Genomic DNA, 19,392 nt, shown 5'->3' on the forward strand with positions numbered 1-19,392 from the left:
GGTCATAATTCCTTACAGCACATTCGGAGAGGTGCAGTCAGGCAATCTGACGCAACCAGGCCAGAGTGAACTTTAAGCCTGATTAAACAGCTGTTTGGTGATCAATAAATTCCAGGACTGTAATTTTGTTTTTTGTTCGATTTTTTTTAAATCTTGGAGGATACAAATGAGGGTGATGAAACGTTGGCAGTTTTCCTGAGTTTGRGGTTCTTGCTCTCCAGCTCAGGTGCACTTCAAGCTGTTAGCCTATTTATGGATCAATGTTTTATGCCAAGTATTGTTGGTCTGATTGGACCCCAGGTGATTTATCCGAAGACACGGAATGACGGAGGCCTTTAAAATCCTTTATTAAAATGAACTCATTTAAGGATCGGAGGAAATGTATCTGAAGAGTCATTCGGGGTGTGTATATCGAGTCCACTTTACAGTTCGACGACCTGTTACTCTCTGACAGTTACAGGGACTCTAGTTTGAAGTTAGATGTTTTTTTTCTATGTGGTCTAGTTTTGGTGGAATTMGGAGTGATTGATGAATTCAAGTGTTGCACAGTGAGATATTCAGCAAACTTTTCCAACTCTTCCCGTAACTCTATCTATAAAAAGCCCCACTAATGATTAAAGTCATTTGACATACTGTAACTTTGTCGGTGTAGGAACAGGGCATTAATCTTAGTAATTAAACTTGTGAATAATTTACACCACAGATTTTTCAGCTGGTGCTGCCTGCAGAAGTGAGGCCTGACAGCTCGACAGCGAAGAGGTCCCAAATCACCGGCCACTTGGTCCTCACAATGCCAAAGGTACTGTATGTAGTCAAACCTATCCTGGTCCTCACAATGCCAMGGGTATGTAGTAAAAACCTATCCTGGTCCTCACAAAGCTAAAGGTACAGTATGTACAGTAGGGTGCTGTCTTTCGGATGGGACATTAAACGAGTGTCCTGACTCTGTGGTCACTAAAGATCCCATGACACTCATTGTAAGAGTAGGGGTGTTAACCTCGGTGTCCTGGCTAAATTCCCAATCTGGCCTTGATACCATCATGGCCACCTAATCATCCCCAGTTTACAATTGGCTCATTCCTTCCCCCTCCTCTCCCCTGTAACTATTCCCCATGTCGTTGCTGTAAATAAGAATGTGTTCTCASTCAATTTACCTGGTAGAATAAGGGTAAAAAATAAATAAATGGAGTCACACCTATCCTGGTCCTCTCAATGCCAAAGGTATGTAGTCAAACCTATCCTGTTACTCACAAAACCAAAGGTATGTAGTCACACCTATCCTGCTCCTCACAATGCCTAAAGTATGTAGTCAAACGTATTCTGGTCCTCACAATGCCCAAAGTATGTTCTGTATTCCTCGTATCAGTGCATGATACTATAATATATTTAAGAGATACAGTATACCGATGAAGTAATCTCTTTGGAAACAGCATGTCATTGTGTATTATTWACCCAGCATTTTAATCACTTACACCTAAAATGTGAAGTGGCGTTGACCTCAATTTGAAYCCGATGCATCCACATGGAGACTTTTAAATTCCTTAGGTACATTTACTTCAATTCATGTTTTATGCATGAATATGTGCAGGAGTTAAATGAGAGTGCATATTGATACAAAGATGGATACCCTTCACTGATAGAGATCCATCACTCTYGTGTGTCGTGGTTAGTTTGAAACATACACCAGCGTCCGGATACATTTTTGTGAATGAGCTCGTTTTCCAACTATCATGTACAGTGCATTTGGAAAGTGTTCAGACCCCTTGACTTTTTCCACAGCCTTATTCTATAGTGGATTACATAATTGTTTTCCCCTCATAATGACAAAGCGAAAACAGGTTTTTAGATTTTTTTTGCAAATGTATTACAAATAAAAAACAGAAATACCTTATTTACATAAGTATTCAGACCCTTTGCTATGAGACTCGAAATTGAGCTCAGGTGCATCCCTGTTTCCATTGATCATCCTTGAAATGTTTCTACAACTTGATTGGAGTCCACCTGTGGTAAATTCAATTGATTGGACATGATTTGGAAAGGCACACACCTGTCTATATAAGGTCCCACAGTTGATAGTGCATGTCAGAGCAAAAACCAAGCCATGAGGTAGACAGGATTGTGTGGAGGCAAAGATCTAGGAAAGGGTACCAAAACATTTCTGCAGCATTGAAGGTCCCCAAGAACACAGTGACCTCCATCATTCTTAAATGGAAGAAGTTTGGAACCAACAAGACTCTTACTAGTTGAGCAATTCGGGGAGAAGGGCCTTGGTCAGGGAGGTGACCAAGAACCCGATGGGCACTCTGACAGAGCTCCAGAGTTCCTCTGTGGAGATGGGAGAACCTTCATAAAGGACAACCATCTCTGCAGCACTCCACCAATCAATTATGGTAGAGTGGACAGACGGAAGCCACTCCCCAGTAAAATGCACATGACAGCCGCTCTTAGAGTTTGCCAAAATGCACCTAAAGGACTCTCAGACCATGAGAAACAAGATTCTCTTGTCTGATAAAACCAAGATTGAACTCTTTGGCCTGAATGCTAAGCGTCATGTCTGGAGGAAACCTAGCACCATCCCTACGGGGAAGCATGGTGGTGGCAGCATCATGCTTTAGGGATGTTTTTCAGCGGCAGGGACTGGGAGACTCGTCAGGATCGAAAGATGAACAGAGCAAAGTACTGAGAGATCCTTGATGAAAAACCGCTCAGGAGCTCAGACTGGGTCGAAGGTTCACCTTCCAACAGGACAACGACCATAAGCACACAGCCAAGGCAACACAGGAGTGGCTTCGGGACAAGTCTCTGAATGTCCTTGAGTGGCCCAACCAGAGCTCGGACTTGACCCCGATCGAACATCTCTGGAGAGACCTCAAAATATCTACGCAGCGACACTCCCCGTCCAACCTGACAGACTTTGAGAGGATCTGCAGAGAAGAATGGGAAAAACTTCCCAAATACAGGTGTGTGAAGCTTGTAGCATCATACCCAAGAAGACTTGAGGCTGTAATCGCTGCCAAAGGTGCTTCAAGTAGGCATTGAGTAAAGTGTCTAAATACTTATGTAAATGTGATATTTCAGTTTAGTTTTTTTTATTTGCAAAAAAACAACTGTTTTTGCTTTGTCATTATTGGGTATTGTGTGTAGATTGATGAGGGGGGGAACTATTTATTCCATTTTAGAATAAGGCTGTAACGTAACAAAATGTGGAAAAGGTCAAAGGGTCTGAATACTTTCTGAATGCACTGTACATCTAGCTGGTGTTTCTTTGCATCGGCAGGACAGAAGGGTAGTGTGTGTCTTTCTTAACAACAGCTGATGCGCGATCAATAATATTAAGGAAGTCTTGAGACCTACCTTGTCACAACACAACTGACTGACTCAAATGCATTATGAAGGAAAGAAATTCTACAAATTAACATTTAACAAGGCACCCCTGTTAATTGAAATGCCAAGAGTGTGCAAAGCTGTCAAGGCAAAGGGTGGCTAATTTGAAGAATCTCAAATCTCAAATATATTTTGATTTGTTGAACACTTTTTTGGTTACTACATGATTCCATATGTGTTATTTCATAGTGTTGATGTCTTCACTATTATTCTACAATGTAGAAAATAATAAAAATAAAGAAAAACCCTTGAATGAGTAGGTGTGTCCAAACGTTTAACTGGTGCTGTACATATTCCAACCAGAAGCCATGTATTACAGGCAGCATCCGCGCTGAGCTAAAGGCTAGAACTGCCCCTTTCAAGGAGTGGACACTAATCCGGAAGCTTATAAGAAATCCCGACACAAATCATTGTCGCCATTTATTCTGATTTTAGACTGTGGCGATAACATTTATGAATGCAGCTGCCATTGTATTGAAGCCACTGGATGCTGTATATCATATTGCATTATGCTTCATTACGGGTGATGGGTTCAGCACACATCACTGTACTCTGTATGATTAAGTAGACTGGCCCTCTTTGAAGTCTCGGCAGATCGATGCATTGCATTCTTTTTGTCTAAAGCCCTCTTGTGTAAACTACCAACGTACCTCACTTCTCTGGTAACCTACAGAGATACTAGCGATCCTTTTGATCTGGACAGAGTTGGGTAAATCTGCCTTTAGCAGTTTTGCACTTTGCTTGTGGAATTGTCCACAGAATTCACTGAAATTGAATGAATTGGTGCATCTGAAGCAGTTCAGACAGCTATATGAGGACCTTTTTAAGGAAGATAAAAAAAAAAAAAATATTCTATGATTGATCTTATGTTGTTTACCCCTTTTTCTCCCCAATTTCGTGATATCCAATTGGTAGTTACAGTCTTGTCCCATCACTGCAACTCCCGGACGGACTCTGGAGAGACGAATGTCAAATGCCATGCTTCCTCCGAAACACGACCCACTCTTGACACACTGCTTGCTGAACCCTGAAGCCAGCCGCACCAATGTGTCGGAGGAAACACCGTACAGCTGGCGACCGTAGTCAGCGTGCATGCGCCCGGCCCGCCACAAGGAGTCGCTAGAGCACGATGGGACAAGGACATCCCAGCCCGGACGACGCTGGGCCAATTGTGCGCTGCCTCATGGGTCTCCCGTTTTGCGGTCTGCTACGACACAGCCTGGGATTGATCCAGGGTCTGTAGTGACGCATCATGCACTGCGATGCAGTGCATTAGACCGCTGTGCCACTCGGGAGGCCAGATAGAGCCTAATATATAATATAGTTAACTTGCACCATACAAAGCTAGAGGACAGATCACAATGTAATCTTTCACCAGTATCAATGGAATTAGCAAAGGATCTTCTGCAAATAAGAGGTGAGTATCCCAAAGATCATCTTTAGCACTAAAATAATTTTAAGTCCATTGGTAAGCAATGAATGAACAATGACCTTAATGCTGAAGAGGGTCTTCATGTTTTTGGGAAACTCTGCCCTTATTTGCAGAAGCCAAGCACGATTTCTGCATCTATGATATGTTCTGATGGAAATACATCTTTTTGTAGGCTCAGGGTGAAATCATACTGACAACCCCTCGTCCTCCCAAAGTTTCTCAAAGCAGCAACACACCTGAAGAGAAGACAAGGTAATCACTCCCATTTATTGAGAGGATCTTCCTTTGTGTTAATGCCAGTTGTTACCCTTTAAAGGTGACATTATGCCAGGGTAATTAATAAGTACCATTGTACAAACTTGTAACAGTGTACACTATGGTCCTGTGTAGCTCAGTAGGTAGAGCATGGGGCTTGCCACCTACTACTGGTAGGTTGCTTTGTATAAAAGTGTCTGTTAAATGGCATATGTATTAAAACATAATTTTCTGATTAGTAAGTGTAGGTGGCTTTTTGTGTAAATACTGTATGCAAAGTGAGAGCAAAAGAAGAAGAATTTACAGGGTTAATTCATTGGATGTGAAGTAGCTGATGTAAAGATTGACCTTGCCAAAGCATTGACTCAAATGCCCACTACTCTGGTATAGAATAAGCACCAAACAATGCATCCAGCAAGGCTATGCTAAAAGTAAGCATACTTTTCATGACCACTGTCTTCACCCCGCATTTAGAATGCACACATCTGCTCGTGTTATGGCTCTCAATCTTCCACATTGACTGTCCTAAATGGCACCCTATTCCCTTTATGGTGCACTACTTTTGACCAGAGCCCATTGGATTCTGGTCCAAAGTAGTTATATAAGGAATAAGGTGCCATAGTCTCCCTTGGTGATGCCAGCTAGCTGTATATTAAACACCCACAATGCTTCGCCTGAGCCACTGTTAAGATGAAAGTTGGGCTACGTTCCAAATGGCACCATATTCCCTATATAGTGCAGTACCTTTTTAACAGAGCCCTGGGCTCCATATTAATGAGTGCATTTCCTACAGGCACAGGTTACCTTGACCAGGTTAGCCTGTCATAAGGGTACGCTTTATACTTTATACACTTTATACAGAGTGGTTCGAAATTGCCCCTAAGCTCTGGTCCAAGGCCAGTTTTATTTCTCAACTCCAAAAGGGTTGAAGTTTGAATACGGGTTCGGAAAACTGACACAGGAGCTGTCCAGACCCGGGTACAAATACTATTTGAAATGTTTTAAAGTGTTTGGGTGGTGTTTGCACTTCTTGGACTTTTCTAATGGTTCCATTGTAACAGATAAGCTACATCAGAGTAGCTAAATTWGATTTAAGATGGTATTTGAACCCAGCACGGTTCCAGCAGCTATGATGGATGCTTTTCCGGGCCAGTGCAATACAGCTTGGCTTTGCGGGGCCCTGTAGTGTGAAATTCAAGTTTTTTTTTTTTACAGTGAAATGCCTTTCTTGCAAGCTTTTATCCCAACAATGCAGTAATCAATTTTTGAATTTAAAAAAATGTAAGGTAGAACAAAAACACGAGAAATTAAAATAAGAAATAAGAAGAACACGAGAAAGTAAATAAGCATACTATATACAGGGTCAGTCAGTTCCAGTAGCATATTTGCAATGTGCAGGGATACTGAAGGGATAGAAGTAGATATGTATAGGGGTAAGGTGACTAGTCATCAGGATATATGATAAACAGAGTAGCAGCAGCGTATATGATGATTGTATGTAAATGGGTGTGTGTAAAGTCAGTATATAAATGTATGTGCATATTATGTGTGTATCAGCAAATTATGAAGTGAGTGTTTGTGTGTGTGTTGGAGTGTCTGACAGTGCAAAAATAAAATACAAAGGTCAACTCAGATAGTTTGTGTAGCCATTTTGTTAGCTATTTAGCAGTCTTATGGCTTCGGGATAGAAGCTGTTCAGGAGGCTGTTGGTGTCAGACTTGATGCACCAGTTCCACTTGTCGTGCGGAAGTAAAGAGAACAGTCTATGGCTTGGGTGGCTGGAGTCTTTAACGATTTCCCGGGCCTTCCTTTCACACCGCCTGGTATAGAGGTCCTGGATGGCAGGGAGCTCGGCCCCAGTGATGTACTGGGCTGTCCGCACCAGCCTCTGTAGCGCCATATGATTGAGGGCGGTTCTACTGCCATACCAAGCAGTGATGCAGCCAGTCAAGATGCTCTCAATGGTACAGCTGTAGAACTTTTTGAGGATTTCAGGGCCCATACCAAACCTTTTTAACCTCCTACTAATGTTACTGTCCCCACTACAACAACAAAAATACTTAAATACATGTAATGTATGGCCGACCAATGGCTTTAAAGCCTCACAATGGCCAATACATAGCATCAACAATTCAGGGTTTATATACATAATTGGTTGAAACCAAAAATGTCAAGTGTCCTTGGCTGATCTCCAGTCGACGACTAGTTTGGCTTCCTCACCTTGCCTTGAGGTGTGCTGCCTCTTTAACTGGCTAACTGCCACATTTCCATTTTACAACTGGTTCCCCAGTCCTTGTCCTTCAGCTGGTCCCATCAGAAGCCACGGGAGTGCGGGCTAATTCCATGGACCTGATTAGATCTGACATTTGACCCACACTGAGGTTGCGGCAGCAAAGGAGGCAGTCAGCGCGAGAGGAACTGAGGGCCATGATTGTGTTGCAATAGCTTTGGTATCACTAAGCAGGGCAAGGCAAGATTCTAATTCACATTAAAGGTAATATTCAGCAATGGAAAAGGTAGTTATGTGGGGATGTTACCTTAAAAAGCGACGAGCAGCAGTTTCCATCAAAACAAGTTTGATTGTGTATGAATGCATGCACCTGTCTCAACACAGGCAGGGGGGAAAAAATGCATGTCGTGTATGCACCTAAATAGCAAATGGAGGACGCTTTTCCCGTGGTTCATTTTCATGCCAGCCAGTTAGGCTATACTCTTGGTGTAAAGAAAAGCAATGTGCTTACTATTAGGAAAGTTGAGAAATAAATAAAGGAGGCCTAGCCTATAGAAAGCTGATGGGAACCTCTTCTTTTTAATAGAGGCCATCACTCTGTTTTCTCACGCAATTACATAGCCGATAGAAATATTGCACAACATGAGCTCATATGAATTGTTTGATTAGATATGCCATTTACATTGATGTCAGAGTGATTAGAGGGACAATAGAATGCTGAGTACCAGGCAGTTAGCAAGTTTGGTAGGCTGCTAATGACCGTCAGCAGCATCAGAGCTTGGAAAAGCCTAATTGACTGCCATCATGACTCGTGACCACAGGTGTGTCGGTAATATGGTCACCATAACAGCCCTAACCGCAGTAGAATTACGCAAGACCGTTGACTAACAAGTAATATTCCCTTATGCACTGGACATGCGTTGGTATCACCCAACTCGCTAATGATCGCCAGGTCGCTAATGGCCTGGTTTTCAGGGCTCTATTGTCCTTCTAACCACTCTGACATCAATGCAAACGCAATCAAAAATTATAATCAAAACAGTATGTGCCTTTAAAACTCACCTCACTGTGATTGATCATTTTGAAGAAAGAAGTTGAACAACAGGTTGAAACTGAGTGGAGAACATGTATTTTCAAAGCCTGACACAATGAAATGGACAGTGCTTTCTAAGGTGATGATTCATTTAAAACATGCATGCATATTAGAGCTTATGAATATGCATAGGCCTACTGTATATATGAGCCCAAGACAAGAACAAAAATATTTTATTTAAAATAATGATTGTGTCATTATACAATACATAGCCTACCGCATGTTATGCATGGCAGAATGACATAAAAAATATATATATATATGATTTAAGATAATTGGTATAGCCTACAGTATACTCCAAAATTAAACAATTTATAGTAATCGCCTTTGAGTGTGGACTGTATTATTATGCATACTAGATGGATGGGTTACCTTATGCTACGTTCCAAACTTTCTATACATGAGTATGGGGAGAACATATAGGCCTAGGCGATGTTGTTGGTTCAGTGATTGTGCAGGGCGGCTTACAGAGGTAGTCTACAATTACAGTGAATTTGTTTTGGATTTTGAATAGCCTTGTAATAGGGAATTTTTATATTTTCATAATTAATAAGCTGACACATTACCTTTAGCTACAGTATCACACCACCTTGCGTTTCCATCTCCTACCCTCTCTCCTTCATTCCTTTTTCGAGCTCACATAGTGCGGGGCTGTGAACAGTTTCATTAAATGTGTTTTCGTTGTGAAAACATGGTTACAATTAATGCTCCCGAACAGATTTGACTTAGTTTCCCAAATGAAGCACTGGGTAGCTTCAGGAATAGGATTGGAGAGCCCATGGCATACAGAGTTTGTGTGGAATATCACCTGTCATGCAGCTAGCAGCTGCATGCTCTTTAAACAGCGGTTGATGTGTGGGGTGAAATAACTGGAATAGCCTACTTAGTGAAAAACAAACAGGCGGGTAAATTGGCCTCCATTCGCTTGCTATTCGAGTGCATACAGATTGCATATTATTTTTTCCCCTGCCCCTGTTCCTGCCCGTTTGATAATGTGCCATTCGGAATCGAAACAAATTGTACATATTAGTGCAGACGAGATTAAATCGAGAATAGTCCTATGGGTGAAAATATGATCACTTGATGGGTGAACAGAGTGTGCAGCCTGAGGCAAGGAACAGAGCGCAAGCTTTTTCTGCAACCTGTTCAAATCAATAGCCTATAGTCGCATCATGCAGCCCATACTGTATTTGATTTCTAAGGTTTGTGTCATTCACAACTAAAGTTGCCAAATAACTATAGTACCTGTTTCAAATGATCACTTTTACGCTCAGCATAGCCACTTCATGTGCGCACTCGCTCCGGAATGGGAAGAATATCCTTTCTATTTGATTTAGCCAAGTTCAATTATATTCTTCTTACTATAAAATCATATAATATTAAATAATGGCACAGGACTTATAAACATATTGTCTGTTAAATGAGCAAACCTACATCCTATGGCATGGAGCATCGCCAGATAACGTACAGTAGGTCAATTCATATTCTGTTCTTCTGAAATACATTTTCTTTATATGTTGCTTGAATGCATGGAGGCCTGGAGATGCTAAATGTGTTTATGTTAATTAACGTTTAACGTGAGACCGGCAGTCTTTTGCATGACAATAACCAATAACCAGCTGACCCAATTTTATGACCACCAGAGCCCTATCCACAATGCACTATATCTCAACGAAATATGCTACCTAGCTAGTTCCAACCGACTAACATTCGCTAGTAGCCATGCTAGCATGTAATTACATTCCAAACCACTTGTGGGCACTGGTGAGCTATGTACATCCACGAATGAGAAACCATATAAATTAATGCAAAAAGCTTTGTGTGTTTGTTAGTGGTAGGCGAGCGAGTGAGTGAATGTTGTCGTAGTTTTCGGTCGTTCGTCGCTAGTGCAGTAATACCCACAAGAACAGGGTTACGACTCATTTGTGGCCCAAAAACAAGACTCTAGCTTTGAAGTGGGACTGTTTTTTCCGGGTTGAAGTGTGTGGTTTGCAGTATGGGATTGTGCGCAGCCCAGAAGACTTCGATGGCTTAGAATAACAAGTGGAAGGCAGGATTCAGAATGACACTCCGACTGAAATCAGGTGATGTGTCGAGCGTGAATGTCAAGCCTGCAACCTTTACTTCCTACCGACCTGCTGGGTCATTACAAGTGTCAGCAGTGATGGAGATAAACCGGGTAAATTCAATGTGGATTATCTGACTCTCCCTCGGCCGGTGAATTGGCCTCTTCCTCTAAAGGCTCTTCTTTGACTTTGGTAGCTAACTCAGCCGTCAATCGGTGAGTCTGCGCTCTCTCTACTTTATACACTACGTGCTTCGCTTTTTAGCACGGGGCATTATCATTTTGATACAGGAAAGGTCCTTCCCCAAACTGTTGCCACGAAGTTGGAAGCGCAGAATCTTCTAGAATGTCATTGTATGCTGTAGCGTTAAGATTTCTCTTCACTTGAACTAAGGGGCCTAGCCCGAACCATGAAAAACAGCCCCAGACCATTATTCATCCAACTTTACAGTTGGCACATGCATTCAGGCAGGTAGCGTTTTCCTCGGCAGTGAGTGTTGCAAGCAAGGACTGAAGCTAACGTTAGCACGCTAGTTGGCTAGCAACCTTGCAAGCTGATTTGTAACAATAAATTCATAAAGTATTTGCTTGTAAGTTGGCTAAATATTGTATTAAAACCAGTAGTCATGAGTTCAAACGATTTTGTTTAATTTGCAGTTCTACATTTTAAGTTATTTCTGTTGGAGTTTACATTATAGGGAATAGGCTGGCTTGCTAGGTCCTCCATATTACGTCACACCCCACAAATGTTTTTCTGGCATGACTTTGGCATTCTTCCGAATTCTGATCAGTTTTATGTAATAACTAGAAAAATTGAAAAGTGAGGTGTAACTTTGCATTGTGACTTTTGATGTGTGTTTTTATGCAAATCCATATGTTACATGTGGTTACGTTTATGCTACCTAGCCTTTAAGTCTTCTAGTATGAAAGGAGGGTCACTTCACCATGTTGTATAGTGCACAGTGATGGGTGAGTGGTCTTGCATTAGTTATGAACCTAAGTGATCCGTGATACACAGCATCCAGCACCTTAAGGTTACTGGCGGAGGATCGCATGTAATTAAAATGTCACCACAATCCAATACGGATAAAAATGCCTCTTGCACAAGATCCTAACTGACATAGAAATATAAGATTTGTTCCTAAAATAGAAGTCAAATTTCAACTTCAGTTTCTTAGTCAAATTTTCACAGTGCTGTTTAAACTTGAGCATTTCATCTAACCAGATGCCTAGGTACTTATAAGAAGATACCATTTTGATCAGTTGGCCATTTAGAATTATAGAGGTAAAGAACTATAAAGGTAATTTATTGAAATGTGACCCCTGAGCTTACATTTTACATTTTAGTGTCTTATCCAGAGCGACTACAGTAATTAGTGCATACATTTTCATCATTTTTAGTACCTTGAAGTGCTGTGCATTTGATTGGTTTCTTTCGCAGTGTTTACTTTTCCTCCAACTCCTAACCCCATATACATCACGACCCAAGCAGTTGAAAGTTGAATCTAATTGCTTTGCCAATAACGTGCGTTTCTCAAACCATTAGTCTTAGTCRGCGGACATCATAACATTACAATACTTCCTCATTCTGATTATAAGGGTAAACAGCAGTGGCCGTGTTCCACTGTGGACGATTCTTCAGACTTGCTCATTATATGAGTGTCGGCGTTCACCTATTACACAGCCCATTACAGGAAGCCATTTTGAACTCTCCCTAACTAGGAGTGCATTATTAGACCACTCTCAAACTAATGGCGCCATCCGTCTCCCACAGGAAAGGGCTGACATCTGGGTTTACCTGTGCGTTRCGAAGACAAGTGTTGGCTAAACTTAGACCAGAGGCTCACAGGTGTCATTAATCTTTCCTTGATCCCTCATAATTCATTTACTATGGATTAGCTCACACTCTTCCAATAAGTAAGCTGTCAGTTAAGGAAAACTAAAAGTGAGGAAGAGCAACGCAACCACCTTTTTKATGCAGGTGTAACTCCATTTGATCCTCTCTGTTCTCGGCTTCTTTTATCTAGATGTCATTTGATTTTATTATTTTAAGAGTTTGAGAGCACGCAAACAGGCCCACATGCAACCACATCTACTTCAAATCCAATTCGGTATAGATTCCTGGCAGGTACTGAGGCTAACCAGAACTTTGTGATGCTATTACCAAGCCCCATTTTGATGACAATGCAATTTTGCCGGCCAGTCACCGAAGCAGAGATTGATACCTTCCGAAGTCCTCATTCAAGCCACAGATTTCTTCTTCTCCCTGAGCGAACATTGTGACCCTGGTGCTTTTCCTGCACCTGCAAACCAGCCATTCATATCAGAGAGTGCTGAAGCAATTAGAAACTCACGGTTCGGTTTTGTTATCCACTGGCTTCATTCGCCCGCCAATTAATTGAGTTGTGAAATGCGAGGTGTAATGAAGTGGTGACGGGGCCCCTCCTCCACCGTAGCACCGGGGCGTTTATGTCATCGGCTGCACAGCGAGATTAAATTATAATTACCTCGCTCTTCCTGGTAAATCAGTCCCCATTAATTTCTCTGCATCCCACTGGCATTGGCCACCCTAACTGCCACCCCCTTGCTACATTGGTAAATGATGTGTTGTAAGTGAATGTGGTGGGGCTTTCTTTAAAGCAGCTTAATTTTGTCAGAGGGGGAAAAGGTCAAGTCCTGTCTTCATTGTTATTGCGGTAATGAGCTGGCCAATCAAAATGCTGCCCGCCCTGGCATTTAATTAGATTTAATGGGGTGGTGGGGGGGGGGGGGGGGGGGGTTAAAGGAATATTAAGTGTAAATGGGGAGAGGTGGGGGCAGATTTTGGATTCCAGGCTAGAAGATTTCGAAAGCGAAATGCTTGTGCTTCTAGTTCCGACCGTGCAATAATATCTAACAAGTAATCTAACAATTTCACAACAACTACCTTATACACAAGTGTAGAGGAATTAATAAAATGAGCGATGTGTGGCGGCATAGGCAAGATGCAGTAGATGGCATAGAGTACAGTATATACATATGAGATGAGTAATGTAGGCATGTAAACATTATATAAAGTGGCATTGTTTAAAGCAGGGGTGTCAAAGTCAAATGGACGGAGGGCAAATAAAAATTTAGCTACAAGCCGAGGGCGGACTGTTCGAATGTTCATTGAAAAATTTTTAAATGACGCATATAGTCTAGTGAACTAATTGAACCTACTGAAAACCTAACAAAATATATTCAATATGATCAGATAAATAAGCAATATTTTTTATGGCTCTGTCAGTAATCTTTAATTTTCAACAGACAACAAAGACAAATTTCCTTATATAAAAATCCCATAACATGAACATTAAATGAAAGAAACCGGTATTCAAGGCACCATCAGTAGCCTATATTTTCTATTTTAGCAAAAGTGGGCTAAATTTACTTCAAAGAAAAAAACAATAATAGCAATTTTCTATCATCCACTCAACTGAAATATTTTAAATATAATTGGATTGAAATACAATAAAATAAAGTGCAAAAATCTATTAATCAAAAACAACACTTTGTTTAAGGAGAAGTAACATGCGTGAAAAACAATATTAACTTTAACTTTTAAACTTGAACTGAGTAAAAACTCTAAATTAGTGATTGCACAGTAATGTTCACTTGTTTGAGGTTGAGGGTGATACTTGGTGGTGTCCCATCTTTTCCACAAGTTCATCAATGTTCGGGGTAAGGCTCTGAGCTGAGGAATCTCGAATTGAGTGGAGGTGTTCAGCAGTAAGTCGATTCTGTGTGTTGTTTTGTTCAGGTTCATCAAAGAAAACAGTTGTTCACACAGGTATGTGCTGCCAAACATAGACAACGTTTGAGCAGCCTGGATGCGCAGCTGGGGCATTGTGTCGGGGAGGAAACGGGCGAACTCCGCAGCACCCACTGCCGCATATTTTGCCTCAGTGCATCATTGCATTGGAGGTCAATCAACTCCATTTGGAGGTTTGGTGGTGAGCTTTCCACGTCAACAGCAAATGGGTTCCGAGCAGTTCCAACCTGCTTTTTTGTGCTTCAAAGTCAGCAAATCGGCGTCGAAAGTCAGCGGCAAGCATACCTATTTTATCAGCCAATGCGCGTCGGGAAGCACTGGTAGAGAGCTTCTTTCATGGTCTGGCAGTGGAAAGTGGCTCAAATTTTCTTCCGCATCTGCGTCTCCACAGAGTCAGTTTGGTTTTAATGCTTCACTGTACTGTAATATCAGAGATGACATGATCCCGACCTGCAGCTGCAAGTTCATTGCATTCAGCATGACTCGTAATTCCAAAGAAAAGCATTTCCACAGAAACATTTCGTCTCGAGTTGTGTTGTGTCTTTCCCTTTGCTGTCCAAGAACAGACATCTCCTCACAAGCTCGAAACATCTTTGAAGCACCTTTCTGGCTTAGCCATCGCACCTCTGTGTGATAAGGCAAATCACATGCTCGTTTCTAACCCGTCAGAAATGCCTTGAACTGGCGGTGATCAAACTTTGGCTCTGATAAAGTTAACTGTGCGCTGATGATGCTCATTCATGCTCCATTTCAAGGCTTTACCGCACAACGCTTCCTGGTGTAGATACAATGATAAGCTGTCAGCCACTGTCGGCTTTTCCTCTTGCATCTTTTCCCGTATTCGCACCAGTCCGTCCTGTGTCCACAATCGAGGTGCTCCGTCGGTTTCAAACCACGAGTTTTTCCCAAGGCAGCTCCATCTCATTTACACTCTTGAACACCTCTTCATACAAATCATGCCCCGTGTTGTGCCATGCATAGGACGTAAAGCCAAAAACTCCTCTGTCAGCTTAGGCTGGAGTCCATCCGGATGAAAATTGAACAACTGGGAATGTCAGAATGTCGGCTCTCATACAGCCAAGGAATATGCAATGAAATTTTCCCTTTTTCACAGCTGCTCTTTAGATTGATGGACAACTGGTCTACTCTTCTCGCAATGGTGTTTGCTCAGACTCACTTTAAAAAGAGTTGCCTTTTTTCTGGGCAAACTTCGTCACAAACTTTATTATGCAGTTTTGATGAAATCCCCCTCCGTAAATGGCCGGGCTGATTTAGCGATCTCTTCTGCCAAAATAAACTGGCTTGACAGCAGCCTGGCCTTGTGATTTGGCTTTTTGAACAGAGCCTGTCGAGATTTGAGGCCTCGTTTTAATTCCTCTGCCTTTTGTAGCCTTTGTCATGTCCATATTCTTGTTTTTGTCCGCGTGTTCGTTTCATAATGTCGTCTCAGATTATACTCTTTCAGTACCGCCACACTTTCTCCACACAGAAGACACACAGGTTTTCCAGCTACCTCCGTGAACATATACTCCGACTCCACCTTGTTTGAAACCCCCGGTTCTCAGTGTCCACCTTCCGTTTGCATTTTTGATGGTATTGAAAGTTAATTTTACTGTGATGCTGACGATGCTGTGCCAATAAATATTGAATGAAGCAGCCTACTGCTCGGTGCGTCACCGTTGCATTGTGGAAAATGTAGTATTGGTGCGTGTAAAAGATCTGCGGGCTGCCGGTTGCTGCGGTCTGCGGGCCGGTTCTAATAATAAATCAAGATCATCCCAGGGGCCGTAAAAAACCTTCTCGCGGGCGATGTGGCCGCGGGCCTTGACTCTGAATATGTGGTTTAAAAGTGACTAGTGATACGTTTATTACATCCATTTTTTATTATTAAAGTGGCTAGAGATTTGAGTCAGTATGTTGACAGCAGCCACTCAATGTTAGTGATGGCTGTTTAACAGTCTGATGGCCTTGAGATAGAAGCTGTTTTTCAGTCTCTCGGTCCCAGCTTTGATGCACCTGTACTGACCTCGCCTTCTGGATGATAGCGGGGTGAACAGGCAGTGGCTCGGTTGGTTGTTGTCCTTGATGATCTTTTTGGATTTCCTGTGACACCGGGTGGTATAGGTGTCCTGGAGGGCAGGTAGTTTGCCCCCGGTGATGCGTTGTGCAGACCTCACTACCCTCTGGAGAGCCTTACGTTTGTGGGCGGAGCAGTTGCTGTACCATGCAGTGATACAGCCCGACAGGATGCTCTCGATTGTGCATCTGTAAAAGTTTGTGAGTGTTTTAGGCGTCACATCTGGAGGAAACCTGGATGTATCCCTACGGTGAAGCATGGTGGTGGCAGCATCATGCTGTGGGGAGGTTTTTCAGCGGCAGGGACTGGGAGACTAGTCAGAATGCTTTCAGTACTAGATTCATTCTCTGATCTTTTGATTGGGTGGACAACATGTCAGTTCATACTGCAAGAGCTCTGATAGGTTGGAGGAGGACCCCTGGAAGTTATCACAATTACTGTGTAAGTCTATGGAAATGAGTGAGAACCATGAGTCTCCTAGGTTTTGTATTGAAGTCAACATACCCAGAGGAGGACGGAAGCTAGCTGTCCTCCGGCTACACCGTGGTGCTACCCTACAAATTGCTGTTGAGGCTACTGTAGACCTTCATTAGAAAACAGTGTGTTTTAATCAATTATTTGGTGACATGAATATATTATGTTAATAGATTTTTTTATGAAATTCACTGAGGAGGATGGTCCTCCTTTTCCTCCTCTGAGGAACCTCCACTTATGTGATTGCAAAATCCAATGCTACAAACAGAAAGAGTAACTTTAATATGATTCATAAAACAAAAATTGATACGGTCATTAACAGGGTTCTTCAATAATTATGCATTATAGTTTGATGTCTAGCTGTTTATTTACATGGGGACATTATTACAAAACATCATCTGATTCAGGAAAGGGTTTTCTGAATGACAGTCAAGTGATAGAAGTTTTGTGATTTTGCACGTGATTTAACAGCCAAAGTGCAGGAATTAATTTCATCTCGAGGATTGACAGAAAATKTTGGTGTCTATGTTGTTACGGTGGTCAAGATGATTAGCCTCCTTCAAAGGACGATATTTAATCAAGATTCCTGAGGTAAGATTGCGGTCCATGTACGTTTTGATCGTATGCTCAGTTTTAACTCGGGAAAACAATCAGGAATGTGAAAATGGTCTGTTTTCAACTTTATATTTTGTTGTTCAAATGTGGGTGGGGTTAAATGTGGAATGCCTGGTCAAGTGCACAGCCAACACTTCCTTTCCTTTCAAAGGACGTCACCATTCTAATTCCATTCTATTAATCTATTAATTCATTCATTGAGACATCTGTGGCATTTTGTTGTGTGACAAAACTGCACATTTTACAGTGACCTTTTATTGGCCCCAGCACAAGGTGCACCTGTTTAATGAGCATGCTGATTAATCAGCTTCTTGTTATGCCACACTTGTCAGGTGGATGGATTATCTTGGCAAAGGAGAAATGCTCACTAACAGGGATGTAAATATGTTGACGTAAACATGTTACGTTTATATTTTTGTTCAGTATATAAATGCTGTTGGTTATCTTGTTTATTATTCTGGAATGTTTAGCATGGCTATAAATGATAGAGACGTTGACTAAAGCACAAACAGAGCTGGCTACGAGGCATGACAAAGAAACATCGAGGTGAGGGCGTTGGAAATGCTTTGGCAGTTAATCTGTTTCTGTTCTGTGGGTGGCACCGTGTGCTCTTTTTAGGATGGGTCCCAATCTCTCAAAGACCCTAAGATCCAGGTGGACAAGGGTGGTCTGCCAGTCACTAGGACGACAACCCGACTTATAATGGGGGGAGGTTTTAGCGGGTGGAATAGTGGAGAACAATTGGAGGTTTACTCAGTAGCAGTTCGAATTGCATGGTACAGCTACAGTATATTGATACTCAATCATTATGGTACTTTTTTATGATAAGTTTACAAACATATATTATGATAAATAGAATTTAAACTATCTCATTACGGTGATATAAGTATAGGCAGTTATAATTGTAATAGTTTATCAGATGATAAGAAAACACGATCAGTATTTACCTGGCTAAAAGAGAAGGAATATAATCTAAATTGTTTACAGGAAAATCATTCAACAAGTTCTGTGGAGAAAGCACTGGAGGGGGCGAAATATACTTCTCCCATGGGCAAAGAAACAATAATGTTGATCCTAATGTGCAAATTGTTCAAACAGATCCTCAAGGTAGATGGATTATTTTAAATATGTTATTGGACCATAAACAGATTTGGCTCAATAATCTCCAAATAATGATGAGCCATGCTTCTTTGAAAAAATATATATAATAATTTGTCRAGCCTACAAGCAATACAAGATGTAAGCAATACAATACAATAATATTATGGTGGGGGATTATAATACAGTTTTAAATACCTCAATGGACCATAAAGAAAATCACACTACAAACTATCACCCTTGTGCACTCAAGAAAATCACATATTATGTATACATTGGAACTAGTGCATATATGGAGGCTTAACTATCCTGACGATGTTGGAATACTGAAGTATAATTACAAGCATTTCATTTCATAAGACAATTACATGAAGTTGATGCAAAGACTCAATATTTGCAGTGTTGACCCTTCTTTTTCAAGACCTCTGCAATCCGCCCTGGCATGCTGTCAATTAACTTCTGGGCCACATCCTGACTGATGGCAGCCCATTCTTGCATAATCAATGCTTGGAGTTTGTCAGAATTTGTGGGTTTTTGTTTGTCCACACGCCTCTTGAGGATTGACCACAAGCTCTCAATGGGATTAAAGGTCTGGGGAGTTTTCTGGCCATGGACCCAAAATATCGATGTTTTGTTCCCGAGCCACTTAGTTATCACTTTTGCCTTATGGCAAGGTGCTCTATCATGCTGGAAAAGGCAGTGTTCGTCACCAAACTGTTCCTGGATGGTTGGGAGAAGTTGCTCTCGGAGGATGTGTTGGTACCATTCTTTATTTATGGCTGTGTTCTTAGGCAAAATTGTGAGTGAGCCACTCCCTTGGCTGAGAAGCAACCCACACATGAATGGTCTCAGGATGCTTTACTGTTGGCAATGACA

The 19,392-nt window shown here is 41.7% G+C and overlaps 1 protein-coding gene across 4 annotated transcripts in view; it reads left to right on the plus strand.

Annotated features, from left to right (window-relative positions):
• The window catches only part of dnaaf11 (dynein axonemal assembly factor 11), a 69,903-nt gene that overhangs the window by 30,977 nt on the left and 19,534 nt on the right, over positions 1-19,392 (plus strand). For 3 of the 4 annotated variants that reach the window (XM_070436666.1, XM_023978064.2, XM_023978065.2), the window contains 2 exons: positions 704-799; positions 4,989-5,068. In XM_070436666.1, the coding sequence (XP_070292767.1) occupies positions 704-799; positions 4,989-5,068 (176 nt within the window). The remainder of the gene's footprint in view (positions 1-703; positions 800-4,988; positions 5,069-19,392) is intronic. The other variant, XM_023978066.2, reaches the window with a different exon arrangement.

The sequence above is a fragment of the Salvelinus sp. IW2-2015 genome, linkage group LG32, assembly GCF_002910315.2.
Source record: "Salvelinus sp. IW2-2015 linkage group LG32, ASM291031v2, whole genome shotgun sequence".
NCBI lineage: Eukaryota > Metazoa > Chordata > Actinopteri > Salmoniformes > Salmonidae > Salvelinus > Salvelinus sp. IW2-2015.